This window comes from Musa acuminata, chromosome BXJ1-5, assembly GCF_036884655.1.
Source record: "Musa acuminata AAA Group cultivar baxijiao chromosome BXJ1-5, Cavendish_Baxijiao_AAA, whole genome shotgun sequence".
Lineage (NCBI taxonomy): Eukaryota > Viridiplantae > Streptophyta > Magnoliopsida > Zingiberales > Musaceae > Musa > Musa acuminata.
The window spans coordinates 45,415,953-45,441,350 of record NC_088331.1 but is presented as its reverse complement, the minus strand read 5'-3'; the positions used below and the strand labels follow the sequence as shown (position 1 = coordinate 45,441,350).

Sequence of the window (25,398 nt, the reverse complement as noted above, 5' to 3'; positions counted from 1 at the left end):
TTCCATGTTTCCTCTTTCTCTATGCTTGATGTTGTTTGGAAACAACAGGCCCTTCTCTCTGCACACAGATCAAATTATTTCTAGATGCATAGAGAATGAGAGAGAAGCATGTCTTACCAGTTCTACCATCTAGCTTATGTCCATCCATGGAATTCACTATGGTGCTTTTGGTTTTTACATGATCATAACCAAATGGTTGATATAAAGAATAAGAAACACTTCATGCCTCTCAAATCTTATTTAGAATCTGAGAAGCTCCACAGCCTTCAGTAAAAACGAAGATTTTTTTGAATTACCAAAGCACATATCTATTTATAAGAAGCAAGAAAAAAAATCACTCATACATTGGCATTTGACCTTAGGAAAGAAACAACAGCTACAGTACAGATTCATGTGATAATAGAAGCAGGGAATAAAACAAGGAGACAATCTCAATAATTCACCATGGCGCCAGTACATGGGAGTAAGTCCAGTCTTATGGCTTCATTTCAAGCCCAATTTTTTCCTTCCAAGTGACTTCTCCTCTTCTGTGAAACGGTAACATTAAGATGAGCAAGAAAGCGAGAGAGCCTGTTCCACTTCTATTTCCCTTTATATGTACTCTCTGCTAAGTCTCAGAAACACAAAGTTCGTTTGGGTTCTTTGTGATGTGAAGAGAGTCTTTTTGTCTTAAAAAAATGATCTTTGATATCCTACACTGAAGAGGTAGAACCAACTTCCCCTGCTGTGCCCTACCTCTTGCCTTTCTCTTCTTGTACTTAGTTTAGCTTTCCTACCAACTTTTTTCTGCTGATAATGGCAGGGCTAAGAGCTTTTCATGCTCGGTGATGACAAAGATTTGATTTTGAAGATGGGTTCGTGCTCTTCGGTTGATAGGGACACAGATTCTACCATAAGATATCGTCTGGGCGTGAATCACAAGGGCAGGAGGCTCTTCATCCCATCGCCTGCCAAGGAAAAGCCTTTTGATGGGAAAAAACCATTTGGTGAAGTTGGTTCTATGAGCCCGGAATCTGGTATGGTCTTTTGAAGGCATTAACGATCCTCTTCTTGGTTCTTGGAATTTCTTGTTATGGATATAGTAAGTGGGTAATGGTGCCTGATCAATAGATTGTTGTGGTGTTGACTAGTAATTATATTAGACAAATAGTCCAACTTAAATTCTATCATTAGTATCTTTCTTCCAGAGTTCATCAGAGTTAGTCCTTTTCCAAATCTGTGGAAATTGAAATTTAGCTCATCATATTTTGACAATAACATGTGCTGCTTGATTCTGCTTTACTCACAAAGGAGACATCAGTTAAAGTTATGGATCCAGAATATAGATTTAAGTGCTAATCTGAGGACAAGAACCATAGGAAGGACTAAAGAGGTGCACAAATTTAGAGCTTGCAACTTTTGATCAAATTATGGCAGGAAATTCTAAGATGCTGACCTCCACTAAGAAGAACCTTTTCTTTCTGCTTTGTGGCCTTTTATTATGATTGTGTACATTGAAAGAATTTCTCAGATGTCAAGAATTTTCCTTTCCACCTCTCAACCCCTGTTATAGAGTTGATATTGAGTCTTATTGAAATTTGATCAAATTATGGTAGGAAATTCTAAGATGCTGACCTCCACTAAGAATAACCTTTTCTTTCTGCTTGGTGGCTTTTAATTAAGATTATGTAGTACATTGAAAGATTTGCTCAGATGTCAAGAATTTTCCTTTCCACCTCTCAACCCCTGTCATAGAGTTGATATTGAGTCTTATTGAAATTTGATCATATTGTGGCAGGAAATTTAAGATGCTGATCTCCTTCAACCTTTTCTTTCTGCTTTATGGTTTTTTGTTATGATTATGTACTTTGAAAAGTTGCTCAGATGTCAAGAATTTTCCTTTCCACCTCTCAACCCCTGTTATAGAGTTGATATTGAGTCTTATTGAAATTTGATCATATTATGGCAGGAAATCTAAGATGCTGATTTCCACTAAGAAGAACCTTTTCTTTCTGCTTTATGGCTTTTTGTTATGATTATATACTTTGAAAGAGTTGCTCAGATGTCAAGAATTTTCCTTTCCACCTCTCAGCCCCTGTTATGGGGTTGATATTTAGTCTTATTGAAATTTATTTCAGTAATAAAAGTGAACATCATACTGTGGCAAAAATGTTGCAGTCGGTGGTTTAGTAAGGATTTCTGTGGAATTTTATTGCACATGCACTAAATTTGGTACAAAAAAAGAGTATCGTCTTGGAAATATATGAGAAGTATTACTTAATACAGTCCAACAAGTTTCGATAGAAACATGGTAGTGGCTTGACACATGGAAACCTTAGCTCTGATTTAGTAGGTCAGGCACATGGTAAATGGCTTGAGTTTGATCAGTTCGAGCATTTGGACAGTTGAAATGGAGTCCCATATGAGTTCAAGCCTTGAAGTGAATACATTCAAAACTTGAACAAATTTCCTGAAGTGACTGATCTGGTTTATTGTTCAAAGGAAGTAGAGTACGGTTGTCAAATTTCATGTTGAATGATTTTGGTAAGCTATCTCTTGGTTTGGTCTGCAACTCTCTTAGCTCATCCAACTCCCTAGGCTAGGTTAATTTAGCCAGCATAGGTGAATTCTGCACCCAATCTAAATGGATACATCGGGCAAAAATGGTATTGCAACATATGTAACAATTAAGGTTCAAATGTACTGAAGAAGGGCCTGAAATTGATATTTAGGCTGGTAATTGCACTATCTACCAAGTGCACCTTGAAAGTTGGTGAGGAATACCAAGGCCTTGTGAACCATCATTTTATTAATCCAGGAACTTTAAATTTAGAGACTAGTTGGTACTTATAGGCTTACCCACTTCAACTGCCTGCACTTGTTTCTCATTGAGAAGAAACGTCTGAGCTTATAAAAATACAATAAAATATTAATCAGCAAAAATCCTTTTTCTCTGACATGTTATTCAATTTTTGAAATGTTTGAAGCTTGATTGAAGCGACATAGGCAGAAAAGTGATTGTAGGATTGTCATAGAGACCATGAATTATATTACCTCTTCCATTCTACTACCATCAAGATAAGTCACTTATGATTCACTTAGAAGTTTGTGCTTCTCCCATGAAGTATGAATGTTAAGATTTTTTTTTCTTTTAATGTTGCTTCTGATGTCTCTTTTAGCATAAATTAGGGTGAGAATGTTCCTGTGCTCTGCGACTTTGACAACTACTGTCCATTTTGAAGATCTCGTCATTCCTTGTTCTTGCCTTCTCCTCTGTTTTCTTGTCATTCCTTTTTCTTGTCCTCTCCTCCGTTTTCTTGTTCTTGACCAAGCCCTTGATTTCTTTGTCTCAGATCTAATTAATTTGCATACACATTGAGTAGGTCTTTAAGTTCTGTAATGGTTATCACGTTGGTTATAGTCATTTCCTTTCTTTTTGTTTTCTTCTTCATGTGTTCTGGCCTTCCACTTCTTGCTGCTGGGAATTTAATCTGTTCTAACAAGTGGTGGAACCACATTGAGGCAAAAGGGGACAAGGACTCCACATTAGATATGAAACTTCTTATAGATGTAACTAATTTTCTACATATGCCTTTGCTAATTTTAAATTATATTCAGAGTTTATCTTAACTTTGTATCTTTTCCAATAAACTCATAAGATTAAATCTATGATGCACCTCTCCTTAAGTCTCCTGCCTTCACCACCCCTTTTCTTAACTTTACCAAAGGCCTTAACCTCATTATATGTGTTAACTCTATTTTGTTGATAAAATATATGTATATATGTGTGTGTGTGTTTTCGTAACATTAGGTCCTCAAATTATTATTATCATTTTATTTTGATTCAACGGATGAACTTTATGACAGCAGTTAACAAAGAGGATATCTACTTTGACTCATATGCATGGCTAGATTCAGACTGCGAAGACGACTTCTTCAGTGTCAAAGGAGGTATGATCTCTGTATTCATTCATTACCTTGAGAGACTTTAGCTTCTTTTTTTATTTCCTTTCTAGATAAATTATGTATGGTTTTCTTTTTTTTTTCCTTGTCACTGCTCTTAGTTTTTTACATTTTCATTGTCTTCAATGTAGAATTTACTCCTTCTCAAGGTAGTACTCCAATTCATCAATCAAGTGCACCATTGACCCCTCGACCGGTAAATTCCATATACATCGACAGGAGTCCAGAAACCAGCTCTGAACCTTCTCCAACTGGGAGAAAGAAACTACGAGAACTCTTCCGGGAAACCTTGCTAGTAGAACAGGAAGGAAGTGAGCCAAATGCTGCTGAAGTAGAGGCTAACAAAAGGATCAACCTGCACACAACCAACACCGATCCGCCTCCAAGACAATTAAATGGAACACCATATCGCTTCAGGGCCATTTCTTTTTGCAGCAGCACGGTGACATCAAGTGGAGATCCTAAGAACAGGAAGGAAAGATTATGCAAGTCACAACACTGTTGCTTGCCAAGCTTGCAGAGTTTTGGATTGGATGATAGAAAGCAGAAGATGACCACCAAGCATTGCACTGCATGAAAAATTTTGTCGATAACCTGTAGCTGCAACTTGAGCAACCCAAACTTATATCTACAAAGAGCCATTAAGACAGAAGCTCTACAAGAAACTATGGTGGTGGTTTCTGTGTGATGTATGTGCTCTGAACATGCAAACATTGAGTAGTTGTGTAAGCTTTGTCAAAATATAATCCTCCATGAGAGGTAAATGAAATTTTCTTCTGAGGTTTGTATGTATGCATGTACCTTCTTTTACAGATCTCTGATCTCCACAAAAACCATGTCTGAAACATCTACAGTGACAGAGAAATCTTCTCTTTATGCTATTTTCTGATACCGGGAATTCTTAATTTTGTATCATGTGATGATGATGTGATCAATATTCGATATGGCTGAAATAAGAGTTGATGTGGTTCTAGAGTATGTACCGATAAAATCTTTTTCGACGATCAAGTTAGTATATTATAATGTATATGAAAGACTGGTTTTTGTAATGCTAGTTGTATTTAGTTGTATGAGACATCAAAGCTACTCTCCCTACCAATCTAATCATAATCATAGATGTGATCCCAATTATGAACAGCATGTCATTCCTGATGGACTTATATGAGTACCTCTGTCATCAATATGATTATTACATGTATTTTTTTGCCCTTTCTCAATCTCTCGAAAAATATTATGTTGATTAACTTAATCAAAAGGTCTTGTTTTTGGAAACAACCAAATTCATGATTTAGTACCAATTATGTATCGAAAAAGAGGGATAAAATCGAATAATCTTTTGGAAGTTAGAACACAAGATCGACCTTAATTGAATGGAGCTCCTGTTTTTTTTTTTTTTTACTTCCTAAAAAGAAATTATGTGGTTGCACTAATCACCCTCAATTTTTGAAGTGATTTTTAGATTTAGTGATGCCCATTTTTGTATGGATTTAATTATGCTCATTAATCTAACCCTTGTTTAATGTACAATATCAATTTATTATTTTTTTCTATGATATGATATTAATTTTTGTTCTTAATATTTCTTAAATATAATTTAAACTTAATCAAGCATATAATTTTTTTATAAATTAACTAACTCCAAATAATTAAGATTTACAGTTTCATTGTTGTCATAATATTTTTCACTCAAATTTGGATGATAGATATATAAATTTAATCAATGTCATTTCAACTAAAGACATAAACAAATAATATTAAATTATGTTCTTAATACTTTATTATTCTAACAATTAATTATATATTTATTTGTTATTTAGATTTTCTAAAGTATCAAAAATTAAAATCCAATCAACTAACTAATCAGAGACTAATTCGATATATTTTATATCCATGATATTATTTTGATGATGGTGTATCATATTCACTTCATGATGAAATCTTACTTTTATTATTTTATTTTTTTAAAGAAATAAATTTAAATATATATTTTTTAAATTTAAATATATAAATAAATATATATTTTAAATAAATAAATTTAAATAAAATAAATAAAAATAAGTATATATATATATATATATATATATATATATATATATATATATATATATATATATATATATTCTTGTTAATTTGGTCATCTCCAACTATAAATTGAGACATTGAGCAATTGGCCACTGTTTCCGCCAATCACGCTTCGGCTTCTTCGCCAAACCTATAAATAGGGCTGTGCAGCATTCTCTGATCCCATAAAATTAAATTACGCTCGAGGAATATATTCTCCAATAACACCATAAAAGGGAGAAGAGGGCGATGCCGGAGAAGTCGATGGACGAGGTGATGGAGGCGGCTGCCGGCGCTCACTTCAGCGGGCTCCGCCTCGACTCACTCCGCCTCTCCTCCCCCTCCACCCCTTCCTCCCCTTCCTCCGCCAGGGCTTCCCAGGTCCTTTCCCCCGAATCTGCTTCCTCCGCCGCCGCCCCGAGGCAGCCCTTCCTCATCGGTAAGTTTGAAGAACCCTAATCGGGCTTTCATCCTCGTTTGAGATCATTAGAAGCCTTCATTGTTGATTGGGCTGTTGGGGTTCTTTTCTTTTATGATTCCGAGCCTTTCTTGTGGTCGGTGGGGTTTTGTTTAGGGGTTTGTGGGGGTACGGCTTCCGGGAAGACCACCGTCTGCGACATGATCATCCAGCAGCTTCACGATCACCGTGTCGTTCTCGTGAATCAGGTACGAAGTTGTTGTTTGGGATCCTTGTGTGGCATTTTATTGTTCCTTCTTTGTTTCCTTGTTAATTACGATGTTCAGACAGGAAAAAGGTGCGATTTTTCTTTATCGTTCTCCGTTCTTTTTTATTTTTATTTTTTTTGTGTGTGCCTTCTCTGAGGTAATCCAAAGTTGTAATTTACTGGAAAAGCGGTTGAAACAACATACTAGCGAGTTGGCCTGTGATTTAGGTGTAGTTTGGAGATCTGTCTAGTTTAACATGTGATCTCTGTGTTTCCTTTATTTTATTGCAAGCTTATCTCAAAGGATTATTTTATGTGAGGAGTTGGGAGTGGAAGTGTTTGATTGATCACTTCTATGTTTATTGCATATTTTTATAACTTTTGGCACTCTATCCTACCTCTCTCTGTTGTCCCTGTTTAATGAAATGTTCTGAAAAGGATGAGCCTAGAGCTATTGACTTTTGCTGATCGATTGTTTTATGGACTTTGTACCTTCATTGAGTGATTGGAAGATTTACTGAGCATCTTGATATACATGTTGGCTTATTATTGAGAAAACTAGGAGTTAATCTCATCTTTCTGATGGTAATCGCTGCAACTTAATTTTAACTCATCTGCTTATGCATTGAAACCTTGAATTTTTACTTAAAAGCTGATGTACGATGAAGTCGTCCTATGTCTTAGTTTGGTAGGCATTTGAGCTCTTCCTATCTTGATCTTGAGAGCCATGATACTGTCCCTACTATCACCATATGTAGCTCCTGTTTTCTAGTTCTCTAGCTTTAGATAGATATCTGGGGTGTCCATATGAATAGATGCAGTTATACTATATGCAACCCCATGACTTATTTAAATGCCGATTTTTTTTTATTTAAGAAACTAAGTGATTATAATAATTGATGTTGTTTCTTTAATTCAACATGAAAGAATCCGTCTTTCTCTTTTCCACTGAATTTAAATGCATTTTGTTGGTTTGAAGATCTAATTTACCTCTTTTGCACGGTGGATCCTCATATTATCCATTGTGAAAGATATATTACTGCAGTTCTACCAGTGTAGCTATTTAAAATTTTAAATTCTAAACAATGCAATCCTTTTTGGTTAAATGTTTTGCATATTAATTTAAACTTGCTGAATGTAGGATTCATTTTACCGTGGCCTAACTGGTGAAGAATCTAAGCACGTCCAGGACTACAATTTTGATCATCCTGGTGATAATCATATTGTGCAGTGTTATCATTACTTGCAAATTGCATGCAGAATGAGCAATGACACTATTTGGCTACTTATTTTATTTTTGTAATTTGGTTGTGATAGTTTCTTACAGTATCTATTTGTTTCTTTGGATAGATGCCTTTGATACTGAACAACTTCTAGAGTGCATGGGAAAGCTCAAGAGTGGGCATTCTGTCAATGTTCCCATATATGATTTTAAGAATCATCGGCGTTGTTCTGAATCTTTCAGAAAGGTATTTAATGATTAATTCTGAAAGTTATATCTAGCTATTCTATTTTATGTTTATTTGGAAAAAAGGGTTTTGAACTTCTATGTTGGTTGAGATGTCGTGCTGGGAGTTTATTGATGTTGCGTGCTACCTTTTTTGGAGGATGAAGGTTAAAAGACCAAATTGTGGAAGTAGTTGTAGCCATGGAATATAAATCAGATTTGTGTTTGCTTGATGAGCATGCTGCAAAAGACACCTATGGCATTATTTTTTAAAAAACAAAATGAAATAATGGCTTCAGTTTACTTTTACTTTCTTTCCAACAAGATATTTGGTGCCGAGCACTTTAGCTTGACAAAAGATCAGAGAAAGGAACTATTAGATGGTCATGGTTTAGCCAGGATTGGTGGATGGCCATTCTAAATTGATTCTCTGCCAGATTGCTCATAATCTGATCCTATGAGCAGTATATTGCTAGTTATGGTAATCTTAATCCATTTTTTTTGCTTTCATCAAGAAATAAACATGATTTGATGCCTAAGATGGGCACCTCATTTTTGGATGGTATGCTTTCCAGGAAGAGTGATGGGCGTGCTGATCCTCATCTTTTGATGATAATGGCCGTTTGATGATTCATGAGCTTCCATGATGAAAAATAATTGATGGTTTCACATTGGAGTACTTGTAGATTATTCGACCTTTTTACCTATGGCTGTCATATTAAACTTGTTCCAGCTAGTTTTATTCGAGTCAGCTGTATCCAAAATGTGTGGTTAAATATTGCATAGAACATTTGGATTCAACCTAGCCAAACTGTGACTAGGACCATTCAACCTAAACAAATGGGGGCTAGGATTGCTCAAGGCCAACATCCCGATGATCCAATGTGTTTAGTTGATTTTTTTTTAAAATATGTGCTATAAATATAATGTGGTACCAAGGATTAAAAAATTTCAGCCCGGTACCAAAACATATAGTGAATGAGTGTTTGTAATTTGTATGGATCAGTTTTGGTTGGACCACTAGCGAGCGAGCGAGAGAGAGAGAGAGAGAGAGTCACACTATCAATTACTGCATATTTCCAGTTAGTTAATGGTCTCATAAGGTAAGATTACCAGGCGGTGAGCTCAGTTTTGGACCAGATTGGGCAAAATTGTTGGTCTGCCATCTGACTGATAAAAATCGGTCCATACTAACAAGACGGCTAAGATTTTCCTTTTTCCTGAAACAGTATTGTATCTAGAAGTGTATTTTAAAATTATTGTCTGACTTTGACTTGAACCTTAGGATATCATCACATGCTAGTCTGAACAATGCTAATATAGCTACCTTTATATTTAAATATATAGTGTTCTTTAATTTCTTAATATGAAAAATCTGACATCTTTCCACTCAAACATTATCTTGTAGGTAAATGCATCAGATGTCATTATTTTGGAGGGCATCCTAGTTTTTCATGATCCTCAAGTCCGTAACTTGATGGACATGAAGATTTTTGTTGATACAGGTTTATATTTTGTCTTCATTTTCTTATACGTTTGCAAGATGACAGTTCACTTTAAGCATCATATTTGAAGGTTTGATTTTAGGCTCTATTATAATCTATACTGGATTGTCAATGAGAAATGGCATGGAACTCACAACTTACAGTTTTGGCAATTGTTCTCTAAGATCTTTACATGAATTTTTTTTCTTGGTAATTTATGTTGGTAGGTTATATTAGCCTCTTTAGTTGATTTCATGAAGTTCATATATGTTGTTGTCATGATCAGATCCTTATGAATTTCCAAGGGTCTTGGATAGTGGTTTGTGAAAACTTCTGGTACAGTTTAAGTTCTTTGCCCTCTGAAACTTTTCATTTGTTTAAACTTCTGAGCTGCACTTTTGGATACTCATCAAAGCTCAGTTAATTACTTTATTTTTATTAGATTTACTTGCAATTGAAGGTATATGAATTTGTACAAACTAGTTCATTGCCAGTGCTTGTGATGTTTTTATGGTAATGAGAACCTTCATGGTGAGGGATCAAAGCAGAAAGTAAAAGATAGGATATAAACATAAAGCAAGAAGATAAAAGACAAACCATAGAATCAACCACGAACTTACACCCTTAATCCAAAATATCAAAAGAATTATTCAAAAAATGGCTTTAGTGCTTTAATATTATCTAAACAAGGAATTAAAGGAATTAGTACTTTAAAACTATTCAAAGAATGGCTTTAGTGCTTTAAAAATTATCTAAACAAGGAATTAAAGGCATCATTCCCTAGTGAGTACAAAAGCATGTAAAAATAGACAAAACTTTGACATACATGTGCAGCATTTCAATCTTTATCTTATTCTGCTACATAATTAGTCCCTTGTTCTCTGTCATATGGTGCCTTTAGATGCTGATATAAGGCTTGCCCGAAGAATAAGGCGTGATACAGTTGAGAGAGGTAGAGATGTCAGCTCAGTGCTTGAGCAGGTATGCTACTCTATAATATGGTTTCTACTATTTCATGTAGATATGCATATTCTATTTATTTGGCTTCTCTGTTGTTAATCTGGAAATTGGGTAGGATATGTGCATTCATTATCTTGTAAAACTGCATATGTAATGATGTGCAAATACTGTGTCTAAAAGGAACACGATTTCTACATATTCTCTTATATCAAGACCCAAAGGTAGTATATGAAAAAAGACTCTAAAACACACATTTTAAAGTTTTGAGACATGTGTATGCATATGGATGTGTGTGTATATATGTTAATCCTACCAGTATGAGTTGATCAGATTCTGTGGTGGATTTAGTCCTTCAAGATTTTTTAGTAACGGATGCAAACTATTCAGGTCGATACACACGTATGCAATGCCCCCATAGAAAATGTTTATAAAACTAAACGCCTCTTGTCTAACAACGGGTGCTTACCGTATGATTATTCTTTTTTGTGACCTGCCGACCACCAATCTGTTTAATCATATCCTAACTGGATTCTGTACACATTGATGCATCCTAAAAACCTTGTATAACATATGACTATGTGAGGAAAAAAATCTTACGATTTGCTTTGTGTTGCAACCATCCGATTTGGCACCTACTACTGTCATTGCAGTATCTACCATTCACTATCATATAAATTAGAAAGGCAAGGGTTAGAGTAGAGAAAGGATGGGTAATCCTTAGATCTTTTGAAGAAATAGGGATGCTCCATATGATTCACATATGTTGGTAGGCAATAGCATCTATGTTATGTTTGGAACCATGGAAAGTTTTTCATGCTTACTCATAGAAAATTCCCTTGATCAAGTCAATTTTAGAAAATGTTGTGATTTTATTAAAATTTCTATCAAGAACTTCTTTCACTAATGATGTTGGTGCACTGAAGTTAATAGGCTCATATTCTTTTTTCATCCATCAAAACACGGCAGTAATACTAACTCAAGCAATTGTTAGTATTGCTGATATATGCTGCCCATAGACATATTTCTTTAATTTCATCACCTGAAGGTTTTCTTTATTCATAAAAGGGACTCACGGTATCTAAAACATGTTCATTGTATCTAATGTTTTACCATGTCTATCTAAAACAACTTTGGTTTGTAGTATGGAAGGTTTGTGAAGCCTGCTTTTGATGATTTTGTTCTTCCATCGAAGAAATATGCTGATGTGATCATACCACGTGGAGGTGATAACCACGTTGCAATAGATCTTATTGTACAGCATATACGGACAAAGCTTGGTCTGCATGACTTGTGCAAAATCTATAATAATGTGTATGTTATTCAGTCAACGTTCCAGGTGACTTTCTTTAGTTAAATTGCTATTGTATGTTATATTGAGCAAATGGGACTTCTCAATTCCTTTTTGTCCTGTTAAGCTTAAGATGATTGACCACATAACATAAAACTTTCAAATATCATCTGAACAGATACGAGGAATGCACACACTTATTCGTGATAGGGACATAACAACACCTGACTTTGTATTCTATTCAGATCGTCTTATACGGCTGGTAATCTCTACAATTTTCTTTTCCAATTTATGGATCCAAATTGATACAATTACTGCTATGAACTTAGGTTTGCTTTCATAATAGTTATTATTAAACTATCTTTGTAACACAAAATAGTAATATACCAGGTTGTGGAGCATGGTCTTGGTCATTTGCCATTTACTGAGAAGCAAGTGGTCACCCCTACAGGTATTTTTTATCTTTATATAATATGTGTATCTATATACATACATATATATATATGTATGTGTATATATTTATATGTATATATATGTATGTGTGTATATATATATATATATATATATATATATATATATATATATATATATATATATGTTACTCCTGCAAGTAAACGAATAATCTCACATGTTAAAGCCTTTATAAAATATATGTATGTATATGTGTGTGTGTATATCTATGCAGTTTTACAAATAGGAAACCCTATAAATAAGAAAACTATAAAAGATACAGCAGTCAATATATATTTGTACTCTATGTGAACAAAAAATGTGCTGTAAATTTATAATTGTGTTCTTATTTTGGTCAGGATCTGTATACATGGGAGTTGACTTTTGTAAGAAACTCTGTGGAGTGTCTATTGTCCGAAGGTGAGACTTGATTCAGGTATTGCGTTGATTTCTTAATAATATTGGTCCAGAAATGTAAGGTCAAATCATGTGGAGTTTCAATAAGTGACCTTTAGAAAAATACTATGTTGTTTTTATATTTTTTTCAGTCTCCAAGACGCCAATCTTTATTAACTGGTTTCATAGTTGTTACGGCTTCTGATCTTTTTACTGTTTGGCATTCACTTTATTCATTCTTTAAGCACACTTCCATCCCATTTTGTGCCATCACTGATGCTATGCCTGATTCTCACAACACTCGGATTCATGTCTCTTATGTGTTTCCTCAATTTCATTGGTAACTAATATTATACTTCCTCATTGACTGAAACTCAAAAGTAAAGATGACAGTGGGAGGTGTAATTTTAACAAAAACATGTCTAGAATGAACTCCTTTTCTGTATGTATAATGCTAAGACTTGTTTAATTTGCCATAGTGGCGAAAGCATGGAAAACGCCCTGCGGGCATGTTGTAAGGGAATAAAGATCGGTAAAATTCTCATCCATCGTGATGGAGACAATGGTAAACAGGTTGGTATTCACAAATTTTTTTTCTTACTCAATACTCACGTACAATGAACACCTTTTGTTAATGCTTGAAGTAAAATATATATTTCTTTTAACACTGGATAATTTCTCATTGCCTCTGTATCTTATATGGTGTGTCCCACTCAGCTCATATATGAGAAGCTGCCTAAGGATATCTCTGAACGGCATGTTCTACTTTTAGATCCTGTTCTTGGTACAGGTCAGTATTGTGCATTCTATTACTGTTCATTTTTGCACATCGGCAAATGTTAAACACAAACTTCTAGTATTTGATTTATGAATTGACAAATCCTTCTGTATTCTAACGCCCATTGCTTATTTGATTAGGTTTTAGAACAAAGCTTGACTGTTTCACCTGGCTAACTTTGTTGGCAAAAGACTGATAACTTGTAACATCTAGTTCTCCATTAACTGTGAATAGCAGAAAATGGCATTTGCTTAGATCAAACCTCAAGTTATTTGGAAGCTTGAATTCTATCATCTTTGCTCATTCTTGAGGTTTTTCTTTTGTGAGAAATATGTGCAAATTTAGATTGTGTCTAACTGTTCTTTCTATAATATGTACTGTTTCATCTTTTGTTCACACTGCTCCTTTCTGTCAACATGCACATTGATGAGTCATACCCTTGATTTGCTTAGGTAACTCAGCTAACCAAGCAATAGAGCTCCTCATACAGAAAGGAGTTCCTGAGAGCTGGATAATTTTCCTCAACCTCATCTCGGTGAGCTTCCTGTTGTTTTTCGTAGTCATTGGACGGGTTGCAATTATTCTGATCAAATTCTGTTTGCTCTTTCGGGTGCAGGCACCTGAGGGGATTCATTGTGTTTGTAAAAGGTTCCCTTCAGTGAAGATAGTCACCTCGGAGATCGATGTGGCACTGAACGAGGATTTTCGAGTTATTCCAGGGTTGGGCGAGTTTGGCGATCGATATTTCGGCACTGACAACTGACAGAACATCATCGGCTATCGATTTGTGTCTCATTATATGATTGAAGTGCAGACAAGAATATATTTAACAACCTACTACTCAACATAAAAAATTACAATTTATAAATTATTTTCTTCGCATTAATACCCTGAGCAAAGATACTCATACTGTAAGATTGTGGTATGCATCCGGGAAATTAACCTTCTACAATTTGATGAATGCATCGCCTAATATTCCTCTTTGCTCCTCCGTCGGAGTGATCCATACCAATGTAATGTTTACTCTCGACAGTCTTGTGTGTTGTTTCTTGTGCTAAGCATCTTATAAAGCCAAGCAGAGTAATGGAGGCAGAATTCTGAAGGGACCATGCATTGTGACTGAAGCTTATGGATCTGGATCGGATCAAAAGAGGCATATAGATATAAAAATGATCCCTTCCTGGCATTTATAGCTGGATTCGTGTAGGGTATCAGCCTTATGCACATCATTGGCTGTAAATCTAGGATCCATACTCGTGTTTTTTTCTCCCAAAAGCAAAATTAACCATTACCCAATACCACAAATTACATTCTTCCCAACAAAAATTAGAGGAGAGCAATGTATGAATCTCTGATTGACAAAAAATTTCTCTCGATGATCTACTGGATCTTGCAAAGTTGACCGCCCAATTGTGGTATGAACATTATCAAACCTTTCTTACAAGGAACAGCTAACTATATTTACATTACAACAATTACTTTTATTGGGAAATCAATTTATCAAACCATTTGAAAATGATCCATATGAACTTTTTTATGATATATTTCACATAAAACTAAAATGTTGTGACATCGAATAAATTTAATCTCTTCACAAATAGGTAGAATTGTGCACACATGTATCGCTAGAAAACCGATGTTTAAGATACATAATTTTCTAAAATTTATGTCATTTGAGTAATAGATGAATTTTCATTTAACATTAATACACTTTAAACATTCATGTACTATGATAAAAAATATTAGAGACATCGAGAAATTTCTGTATCTTCATATATTTCATGAGGATATGTGAGAGATCGAGGATCAAATATGATGTATTAAGATTTATGAGGGCAAATACACCATCACGAAACATTGCAAGGATGGATATGAATAAACGCCTTCACAAATAAGTCAAGTAACTCTTTACCATATTTATTGAGGATATGTTACCTTTTCGACTGCCTTTGATTCATGTTGTTACCATCTCGGATTCATGAATCCTATTGAATCTGTCTTCTCCCCTACACCTCTTTCTTCCTCCTTTCTCTCTCTACCCCCATCCCGTCACACATGCGATTCTTCTGCCATCAAAGATGAGAAGATTGTCTGAGTTGAAGTTTGTCATTCTCTTTGTTCTTGTTATAGTCATAATTCTCACTTGTATAGTTTCACACCTATCCACAAATCAAGTGGTAACACTAGAGAGGAAATGGAGATTAGGGAAGAAGATGGCGCCAATGGAGAGTTCAGAGGTCCATTCTTTCTTTGCTATGGCCTTGGCCAAGGCTTTTTTTATCTTGTTTTAATTTCATTAGTTTGATGGCTTTATTTTGCTCTATTTTCCTAATAATTTTCTTTAATCTAGTTTCATATTATGTTGGCTTAAATGATTGTGTTAGATGTTCTCTTCTTTAGTTTATGGAATTTTTTTTCTTCTTTTCTTTTGATGTGAAAGATCAATCTTTTGCTCCATCTAAAGTGTGATTGATTAGTAGATTAGCAAAAGAAGAGGGCATAAGTTTACTAGAGGATGTCAAAATTTCCTTTATCTTCCCAAATTATGTGTTGGTACTACAAACAAATCATGTCCAACACTATATATATATATATATATATATATATATATATATATATATATATATATATATATATATATATATATATACTATCTCTAACTAAGTATGTCTAGAAAAAGAAATTTAGAAAACAATTTCATGTTTTATTCTAATTTCTGAAGAGAAAAGAAAAATATGTTATACTAGTTTAATTTGATAGATCAATTTGTGGTGGTGATAGTGATGATGATGATCTTAGAAACTATGATTGTAATGATAATAATGATGGCAATGGCACTGATAAACCTTTTTCTCAACCATACATCAAAAAGAAACATTTTGAGCGTTCTACAAAACCTAAAATAAATATCATCTTGTCAATATAGTTCGATGTTATGTACGTTTATAACGCCTTCCTAATTGTCTCATCAATGATGTCATTATTCTTGAAGAAATGGTCAGTAATGGGAAGCTTGGAGACGATAAATAACTCATCATGTGTTCTTCTGCAGCAAAAAACGAAACTACGAGTTCTGAAGAAGTCACTCCGAAGAATCGCAAGAGATGACAATATTCTCATAATTGCTACGCTCGATGCAGCCTCACGATCCCTTTTCGATCTCTTCATCGAGAGCTTCCGAGTCGGCGAGCGAACAGATGTGCTGTTAAGACATTTGCTGGTCTTAGCAACGGATCAAAAGGCTTTGGAGCACTGCAGGTCTTCCCACATGCACTGTCATCTTCTCGGCGCAGAAGGCAACAGCAAACGCTCGGCAGCTGACGATGGTCATGTGATGATGAGGCAGCTCGAGTTCCAGCAAACGCTCGTAGAACTCGGATACAGTTTCATATACACGGTGGGAGGGAAGATCGATTTGCATGGTGAAGGAGGCCTTGTTGTTTTGATGTGACTGATGTGATCTACTCTCTCTCCATGGCAGGATTTGGATGTGATGTGGTTTCGGATTCCGTGGCATCACCTCGAGTCGGGTACCTACTTAGGTTTTGCTACTGATCTCTTCGAAGGAGATGCAAAAAGCCTGCAAAACGTGCCCAACGGAGGCCTCATGTACGTGAAGGCTTGCAGCAACAACGTCGAGTTGTACAAGTACTGGAAGCTGCTGTGCAAGCAGTATCCTACCGCAGACCGGCAATCCATTCTATCCAAGGGATTGGCCGATGGTGTCGTTCCATTCAACTTGAGATTCCAGTTTCTCGACACCGCTAACTTCGGAGGGTTTTGCCAGCCCAGGGGAGAGCCGAGCAAGGTCTGCACGGTGCAGGCCAACTGTTGTGGGAGCGCAGAGGAGAAGGTGCGTGGCCTGAGGAGTCTGATACAGGATTGGAACAAGTACAGGTCGATTTCCATGGAAGAGAAGGAAGGGGGAGGAGGGTTTTCTTGGAGCAACACAAGTAGATGCGAACAGTGAGAGGCATCGATGTCGATCGAGCACACCGTTCCTTCGTGTCTCTTTGGCTGGTTCGGAGGGTTGCGTTCCGAATAAACGAAGACACTGAGAATGACTGATGACTATTAAGATAATGGTAGTAATCTTTTCCGTCTATATGTTCTTTGTGGAGGTAGAAGAGGTATTATCTATTATGGACATTTATGCTCTCATGGCTTTAGAATTTATATGCAAGTCATGATTATTTTTATCTTTTATATTTTAGTTTCGCATGTTTTATTGTTTGCAGAGAGATTAATATAAGCTATAAATATGGAATTCCATTCCCAAGAATAATGACCTTATCCATCATGGATAAAATGACTTACTAAAATGATGCATTAATGTTAATATGGAGGATTAGAAAACTGTCCTTCGGGTGAAGTTTAATTTAAATAGACAGAAATAAGATTGCACGAGAAGGGGAGACTCAAATGAGGGAAGAGGCATGCATAATCTCGTGATGCTATGGTATCATCGTGGAAACATGCATACCTCCTCCTGCATGCCAAAGCAAACAACAAATAAATCCATCCGTATGAGATGTCGAAGACAAGTGTTCGTCAAGCAGCCACGGAAATTAACGTTTAATTACAGGAAAAAGATTTCAGAAAAACAAGATTTCGTTGTTGACCAAACGAGCATAGAAGAAAAAGTTCTTCGACATGTATAAAGATCATACTAAAAAGTAGTAAGTTTCGTTTAAGGTTCCAAGTGTCAGAAATGCCGATGCAAACTATTACTGATCCTGAGTGTGTATAGATATTTGATTACACAACTCCAGAAATAATACAGACAAGTGGACTCTCTCTACCTTTAACCATCTCACGATGACCCACGGAGCTCTAGAATAGCAATCCATTCAGTCTGCACATATGGTGTTTGTGAACTGATTCAACACGAATATAAGCGAGAAGCAATCGGCAAAATAGTAATTCATTCATACATGTAAAAACACAGTGAAAACTTGTACCCAAATTTAGCAGATTAGTCTTAGTCGGGGCAGATCAAAAGGCATCATAGTAAGGCATTTTGCTGAAACAGGAGCGGTGGATACATGTGATGCCCTCTGTCAACCAGATCCAGAAGCCGCATTGAATGAATCAAAGCTTCCAGTTGTGGTCGACGATGGATTGGCTTGATACATCACAGGATTGATGGCAGGTGCAGCACCATTGGTGGTTGGCATTGACATGGCCCCGGAAATTGGAGGTGCCAATTGAGGAGGCCTAGGAAGATTACTAACTTGCATCGGTGCTGATGCAGCAGCACCAGGTGGTACCGCTGATGGTGGAGCAGTAGGCATAGTATGAAGAGGACCATAACCTGCCGATCAGGATGCAGGATGAATGTATAGGATTATTGATTGAGAAAAAAGAACATTACCATAAATGAAAATAAACCACGTGTGACTGGCATGGCTTGTACTAGCCAAGCTCAATAAGATTTGTTACATAATAAAATGCGGGTTGAATGAATGAAAAGCAACTCATAACAAGCCAATGACATGGGCTGACACAAATCCCGACAGACAACAGGCTAGTCTTGCCAGATAACAAGCTAGCAAAACGTCTACGGGTGTAGGGAACCTTGGGATAACACAGATATCAATGCTGACATCGCAGAATACGGCGTGGCCATCAAAAACCAACCATGCGAAGAAGGTTCTCGCTGCACATTTTCTTTATCTTACCGCAAACTATCGTAATTTCACTATCTTATCTAATTGCCACAAACGGGGAGTAGCAAACCTTGGCATAACACAAATATCTATGCCAATACCTCACTTTAGAGCTTGGTCACCAAAAATCGAGAATGTTGTACATTTTTACCTTACTGGCAAACATTTGCAATTCACAACTCATCTAATTGCCTCAACAAGGTGCAAAACCTAGACAAAAGCATAAATACCAACGCCAATACCACATTATAGAGCATGGCCACTGAAACGACCATTGCAAAAACAAACTGTCAATCTTTTGCAAATTTTCAACTTATCTAAGTGCCTTTTTTGCTTACTTTGACCCTTGACAACATGGCTGGCGGTCCCTAAAAACTAGGATCAAAGAAAAGAAACATTTTCAATCAGTTCAAAAAAGCACCTATGCAACCAAAACGCATTTTATTGGTTATTGAACTTTACTATCAGTTTACTTTTATGAAGTATATATTTGGTATTATAGGATTTTTCAACTAAATGATAAGTGTCATTTCCAAATCTGTAGTGCCCCTAACAGTATTTGTTTAAATATAGTTGTTGTAACTTGTAACTTGATTCTGTAGCCACAGTAGATGCAATAGATGCACTTACTGTAACTGCATTGCCTACACATAAAACTGCTGTGACTGGATTTTTCCTATTTGCTTATGTGTATTTTCTATGATGCCTTCGGTTTAGGGTCTCAAAATTATACATTAAATTATTCTGACTCAAATATCCAAATTTGATCCTCTTTTCTTGGTTTGATTGAACAATCTATCTAAAGTGCTGGTTATCTTATTTAGCAAAGGAGATAAGCATAATTTAATATACTCCTTTATTTTAACCTGGGTTTATCAGATTTAAACTCCTTCAGTACTTAATCATGCTCTATCATTTGCAAAAATCAGTATGTAACATGAAGAAAACAAATTCTACTAATTTTTCAGAGAAATACAATAAGGCCCCAGAGGAAAAAAAAGAAGAATACTATTTTCAATGTGATGTAATAAGAGATTGTTTGACCTTAATTTATTTAAGTCTTATGATAACTGCTGTTGCGAATTGTAACTGTACCAATCTGAATTGAATTTGCAGTTTTAAATTGTCTACTATCGAATACTCTTGATTATGTCATTGATCGTTTTTTTTTGTACTGATAAAAACTTCACATTAACTTCATCATAAGCTTGGTAACCTATTATTTCTCACTTTAGCAGTGTGTGTGAGACAAATTATATCATGGTAAGATAATGTGCCTACTCTTGGCCATGAAAAATTACTCTTCTCTAGAGCCTGATCTGATCAAGATTGATCCAATTTTGACAAATGGAAAATTTAACCTTTTAACATTTGATGAAAGGAAAATAGCAAAGGAAGAATTACCAAGACAACGGGGAATGAACAAGCAAGGTCAATTCTGCTTCGCTTTACAGATGCATGGGTTCGAACACTAATCAACTAAACCTAGAACAACGAAGACCATATCTCAAATAGAAAAGGTGAGGCAGCAATATCTACGAAATGATACATGCCTCTTACAAGGCAATTGTGGCCTTCAATGGGAGCACAAAACTGGTTATTTTTGGAGTCGAGGGAGATTGGAGACAAACTGTCAGATGAAGTAGTGGTTTCTTCTCTATATATTCATTCATATATAACCATGGGTGATCTGTGATCTAACACATGCCAAGTCATCAGGTTTTCTTAGTAATCATCAGCATTCATAGCTAGTTCTGTTGTTTGGAAATATATATCTGAAAAAATTAGTCAGTCAAAAAGTTGTTTTCACAATCCTTTAATAGAATTATGGCAATCTAGCAATTTTAGAATATACTTCAGAGTTTAATGCCAGTGTCCACTACAGTACAATGATATGTTTCTTCTATTTAAAGACCAATTGTGGCTCCTAGATATCTATATGAAAGATTCAATACTTATTAATTCCATCTTATGTGCTCCAAAAATGTTTACATGATGAAATCTTGCCATAACAGATTTTTAAAATTTTGCTATACTATCCTAGGTGAGTTTTGACATCAATTTTATCTCGATTACCCTTGGTTGTAATACCCTGATGAGCTTTTGCATGCTCTAATGCCTAATATAACCTAATGTTTGTTCATGTCAACATAATGTTGGAGCAGCTGGACAATTAGTAAGTTTCACTTGGTCTGTTTTTAAGTTGTAAAGAAAGGCAAAACCCAATTAACTTGTGAAATTGATTAAAACTTGGCTCAAGTGAAACCTAATTAAGACTCACAGAATCTGACACATGTTTTTGTCACAAGTTCTCAAGTGTATCAGGATCCTAACTTTAATTAATCCTCCAAAACAAAATAGCAATTTTTCCTCAATTGATCAGCTAGTCTAAAAACCCACTAGATCCAAACAGGTATTTATAATTGAGCAGCTTGACTCAGAGATGGATGGTTTAACCAATAACTATTGACACATTGTTCTTTTCTAACATATTAAAACAAAAATATCCATTTATCTTTTTTTCTCTATAAAAAAAAATTTCCCTATGTGTTTATTTCATCTTCCACTAGCTTACCAAATAATGAAATTGGCACCTTTGTGATCCGAGGCGACAAGGACCTTAAATTTTACGAGAATCTTCTATACATTCTCTTAACTGTGATACTTCTAAAAAAGAACTAGAAATGCAAGGAAACAAATGATCGAGAATAGTTTTAGGCACCTAAGGTGTTTTTAATATACCTGGAGCTCCAACTGGAGGAGGCAAGAGAGGGGGCCTAACTCCCGGTAGCATTCCCTGAGATGGTGCTCCCATAGGCAAGATAGGTGGTCCTAAAACTGGAAGAGGGGGCCGATTTCCTGGCATGGACATGAGATGTTGGTTATAAGTTGCACCAACTTGATGTTGGAATGCTGCAGCCTGGCCTAGATGTTCCTTGATTCTCTGATCAATTAGACTTTGAGTTTGTTGCTCCTCAAATTGCTGGTAATAAGCACGGACATTTGCCTGTTCTTGAAAGAGTATCAGCAAAGTAGAGGTAGAAATAACTTGAACACACAGAAGAAAGAATTAAAACCTTGTGTTTGTAGCCAGCATTATGTTGCTTTCTGACAGATGGCTGCAGCATCATAAATTTCAGTTAGAAATGTTAACTTCTCCGAAAATACTTATAATTCATCAGACTGCAAATAAAGTACCTAAAATATATGATAACCGAAATATGAAAAGTCATGGTTAATTTTGACACCTCCAAATGGCACAAATAAAAAAGAATTTAAAGCTTGATTATGCTTAAAACTTTTAACCACAATATAAGTCCACAGTTATAGCATAAAAAAAGAGAAATATAAATAGTTCCTAACTATTTAATATAAGTCCACAGTTATAGTCAAAGGGTGACTGAATTAATATGGTAGTACTGACAGACATAGTTCCTAACTATTTGCAATCAGTTCTATGCATCTTTTCCTGTGTCTAATTTAAGGAGCACACAAAGATAAAACAAAACTCTTGTTACTCTCCACTACAAGCAGTTTGTGGTTACTCGACCATAAGTATCTTCATCAGTCTCTCCTACTCAGTAATAGATATAAGATACCTAAAACTTTTTTGTCTTGTGCAACCACCATATCTGCACATTCAATTCTTTTCTTAGCATTGCTAAAATTGCATTTCATATATTCAGTTTTAGTTATACTTAGTCTAAAATCTTTAGTTTCTAGGACTTTTCTAAGACATAGCTAGTGAGTTCATCCAACATTAATGTGAGAAGATAAAAGATCTCAAGATAACCCATGATGTGATCTTATGCTCACACAGTCCTCATGCTAGTAACTACTCTTTCATACACTGCTTTTGTCACACCAATACAATTGTTGAAAAACAATTTCTTTGCTAACACCTACTAGAGTAAATTATCTATAAATTATATCATAAGTTTTTTCTACATCAATAGAAACTACATGTAAGTGGTTCTTGTTCTCTTTATATTTTGCAGTAACTATCTAAATAAATATATAATTATTATGGTTGATTTGCTAGTCATAAGACCAAACAGGTTCTTCAAACACCTCATTTTTTCCTCCTCCAATCATCCTATCCCTAACAAATCAAGTATAAATCCTATTTAGGTAAGACTTATATGAACCATGAGACTTATATGAACTATGTGATGCCCAAAATATGGCCCAATAAAGCTCACAAGTCACATATGTTTGTTCATTTTATGGATCAACCCATTACTTGATTAAAAAAGTGACCCAATTGACAAATTTTAGACCCTAACCAACCACTAGGACTCAAATACAGATTAAATTGAAACCAAAAGCCTCCACTAAACGTCCATCGGTGCGGGCTAAATTAAAGCAGTAGGACTCAATGTGCCCTATAGAGCTACAAGGGTGTACCTAATTTAACTCAAGCAGTCGGAACAAACCAAATCAACCTTTTGGCCACCTGAATAGGGCTAGTAGCCTACAGTCCAACACGGGATAAGAACATGTAATATTAGGTGACACTATTCCATGCTCTCAAACGAATCAAAAACCGCAACCGAAATCAAGCAGCAAAAAACTGATTAATAGATCGATTATATTGTAACAACAAACAACATAATCTGCGGGGGCAAGAAACGAAGAAAACTTACAGAATCATGAGTCAGGTAAGTGTCGCAGTAATCGCAGTAGTACCTGAGAGCGAACGATCAGGGTTAGACAATAACGGTCGAGGAGGACAAAAGAGAAAAAGTAGGACAAGCGGAAACGTAGAAGCAAGCGTCGTTTGATTACCGAGGCATGGCTACTGGTGGCGATCGGAAGCCTTTAGATCGAAGGCGAAGCCTTCGCGATCGGTGGAGAGCAGAAGGCGAACCGTCAAGGAGACGGGGAGAAAGCAGCGGAGGGGGAAGCGTGAAGAAGCCCGTGCCCTACTACTCTTTCAATGTCTACCGACGCTTCGGAATAGGGACCCCCAATACGCCTTTAAACCGCTTAGGATCCGGATCCGAATTCGAATCCGAATCCGAATCCGAATCCTATAGATATCGTTAGACCCGAAATCTCGAGTGGCCGATAGCCGAGCCGAACCGAATCGAACCCGGTTCAACTGTCAATTACACATGCCAAATTAAGATTTCATGGTCCGATATCGGCCTGCAGAGTCATGAGTTAATGGGCCGAATTGGGTTGAGGATTGCTATGTTTGTGTTGAGGAAGATTCATGCCTAAAAATAATGCCTCAGTACTGTGTTTGACTGTGCAATATCAACTGTAGCAGTATGCAGTATAGCTTTCAAACTTAATTTGGGTTTGACTTGAGGCATGTAATTGATGGTGATTGGTAAATCATGGGTAATATTTTTATATTTATACTTAGTCAACCTTAAAGATTGAGACTTTTAACTTCCTAATCTTTTACTGAAGTCCTCATCTTCATTGCTTGCACTAAATTCATGTACTCATTCTAAGAAAACTAACTCATTAATTTAATGAGTGTGAAGTACTAACACAAAAAAAGACTCTATAACTCACTATTATCTGATAAGATAATGTATTGAATAACTTGTTGAACTTTAATTAAGATACTTAAGTTGGCAATTGTAGGAGTAAATCTACTGTTGCTCCACATCTGAAAACAGGAATCATGGAAGTGGATGATCATCTGCAGATCTTTCAGCATGGTTTGGGACCAGAAACAGCAGGTGGTCATCATGGCTGGAGGTGGTTCAGGTGACACTTAAGGCTTGTTGGTGTGCAACATGGGGTGTTGGTTTCCTCCCTCATACCAAACTCACTAACTTGTCTCTTCATTGGTCCTTTCTCCCACTGCTAATTGGGCATCACCTCTGACTTGACATGGGGTCCCTCTTGGGCTCAAGGTTAGGTGACAGAAACCATATCCCCACTCCTGAGCTCTCTGTTTTTAGCATGCAGTGCAAAGTAAGTGATGGAGAGCTGAGTGTGTAGGGTTGCAACCACCACTGCCCTCAAAAGAACCATAAACTCCATGGTGGGCAAAGGCAAAGCATTCTCTTATTACCAGTAGGTTAGGGGTGGCAGTTCAGGACTGACCTACTCACTGGTGCAAATCCATTAGAAGGTTGGTAGGGTTGGATGAGGCAATTGATGGGAATTGGTTGAGTTCACCTGACCAGGAAAATGAAATGGTGGTCAGGTGGAGGTGCCAATGCACTCCAACCTTTCAGTTCTTCTGTCTTCTTATCTCTCTGCCTATGAAAATGGTATCATCAGTACTGACTA

At 36.0% G+C, this 25,398-nt stretch overlaps 4 protein-coding genes across 6 annotated transcripts; 3 read left to right on the top strand and 1 right to left on the bottom strand.

Annotated features, from left to right (window-relative positions):
* Nucleotides 1-473: 473 nt before the first annotated feature.
* Nucleotides 474-4,734, top strand: LOC135674555 (uncharacterized protein At3g27210-like). Of its 2 annotated transcripts, none has more exons than XM_065184503.1 (4): nt 474-705; nt 803-1,016; nt 3,847-3,930; nt 4,074-4,734. In XM_065184503.1, the coding sequence occupies exons 2-4, from the start codon at nt 818-820 to the stop codon at nt 4,517-4,519; spliced, it is 729 nt and encodes a 242-aa protein (XP_065040575.1). In that variant the 5' UTR covers nt 474-705; nt 803-817; the 3' UTR covers nt 4,520-4,734. The 2 variants fall into 2 exon arrangements, with proteins under 2 accessions (XP_065040575.1, XP_065040576.1); XM_065184504.1 differs by having other exon boundaries at nt 479-705; nt 3,850-3,930.
* A 1,386-nt stretch (nt 4,735-6,120) lies between these two features.
* Nucleotides 6,121-14,477, top strand: LOC135674554 (uridine/cytidine kinase UKL1, chloroplastic-like). Its single transcript, XM_065184502.1, has 14 exons — nt 6,121-6,442; nt 6,578-6,669; nt 7,810-7,879; nt 8,019-8,137; nt 9,524-9,620; nt 10,501-10,580; nt 11,701-11,895; nt 12,026-12,109; nt 12,238-12,298; nt 12,657-12,717; nt 13,173-13,266; nt 13,411-13,483; nt 13,924-14,006; nt 14,088-14,477. Exons 1-14 carry the CDS (start codon nt 6,253-6,255, stop codon nt 14,232-14,234), a joined length of 1,446 nt encoding a protein of 481 aa, XP_065040574.1. The 5' UTR covers nt 6,121-6,252; the 3' UTR covers nt 14,235-14,477.
* Nucleotides 14,478-16,475: 1,998 nt separating this feature from the next.
* LOC135674015 (uncharacterized protein At4g15970-like) lies at nt 16,476-17,441 on the top strand. Its single transcript, XM_065183425.1, has 2 exons — nt 16,476-16,868; nt 16,953-17,441. Exons 1-2 carry the CDS (start codon nt 16,476-16,478, stop codon nt 17,439-17,441), a joined length of 882 nt encoding a protein of 293 aa, XP_065039497.1.
* Nucleotides 17,442-18,174: 733 nt separating this feature from the next.
* LOC135674553 (U1 small nuclear ribonucleoprotein C-like) lies at nt 18,175-24,094 on the bottom strand. 2 transcript variants are annotated; one of them, XR_010513647.1, is made up of 6 exons: nt 23,929-24,094; nt 23,787-23,829; nt 22,218-22,259; nt 21,883-22,147; nt 18,433-18,785; nt 18,175-18,326 (listed from the first exon to the last, which is right to left on the bottom strand). XR_010513647.1 is itself a non-coding variant. In XM_065184501.1 (5 exons), the coding sequence occupies exons 1-5, from the start codon at nt 23,934-23,936 to the stop codon at nt 18,532-18,534; spliced, it is 612 nt and encodes a 203-aa protein (XP_065040573.1). In that variant the 5' UTR covers nt 23,937-24,094; the 3' UTR covers nt 18,304-18,531. The 2 variants fall into 2 exon arrangements, 1 of the variants encoding a protein (XP_065040573.1); XM_065184501.1 differs by having other exon boundaries at nt 18,304-18,785.
* Nucleotides 24,095-25,398: the final 1,304 nt, after the last annotated feature.

Bases quoted from the DNA above. Each gene is read 5' to 3' on its own strand.
- LOC135674555 (XM_065184503.1), top strand. From the start codon at position 818: ATGCTCGGTGATGACAAAGATTTGATTTTGAAGATGGGTTCGTGCTCT. The intron at 1,017-3,846 runs GTATGGTCTTTT...ACTTTATGACAG, and splicing joins TTCTATGAGCCCGGAATCTG to CAGTTAACAAAGAGGATATC. The intron at 3,931-4,073 runs GTATGATCTCTG...TCTTCAATGTAG, and splicing joins CTTCTTCAGTGTCAAAGGAG to AATTTACTCCTTCTCAAGGT.
- LOC135674554 (XM_065184502.1), top strand. From the start codon at position 6,253: ATGCCGGAGAAGTCGATGGACGAGGTGATGGAGGCGGCTGCCGGCGCT. The intron at 12,299-12,656 runs GTATTTTTTATC...TATTTTGGTCAG, and splicing joins GCAAGTGGTCACCCCTACAG to GATCTGTATACATGGGAGTT. The intron at 12,718-13,172 runs GTGAGACTTGAT...AATTTGCCATAG, and splicing joins GGAGTGTCTATTGTCCGAAG to TGGCGAAAGCATGGAAAACG.
- LOC135674015 (XM_065183425.1), top strand. From the start codon at position 16,476: ATGGGAAGCTTGGAGACGATAAATAACTCATCATGTGTTCTTCTGCAG. The intron at 16,869-16,952 runs GTGGGAGGGAAG...TCTCCATGGCAG, and splicing joins GATACAGTTTCATATACACG to GATTTGGATGTGATGTGGTT.
- LOC135674553 (XM_065184501.1), bottom strand. The intron at 22,260-23,786 runs GTAAGTTTTCTT...ATGATGCTGCAG, and splicing joins CTTACCTGACTCATGATTCT to CCATCTGTCAGAAAGCAACA. The intron at 18,786-21,882 runs GTATATTAAAAA...CCTGATCGGCAG, and splicing joins TCCTCCAGTTGGAGCTCCAG to GTTATGGTCCTCTTCATACT.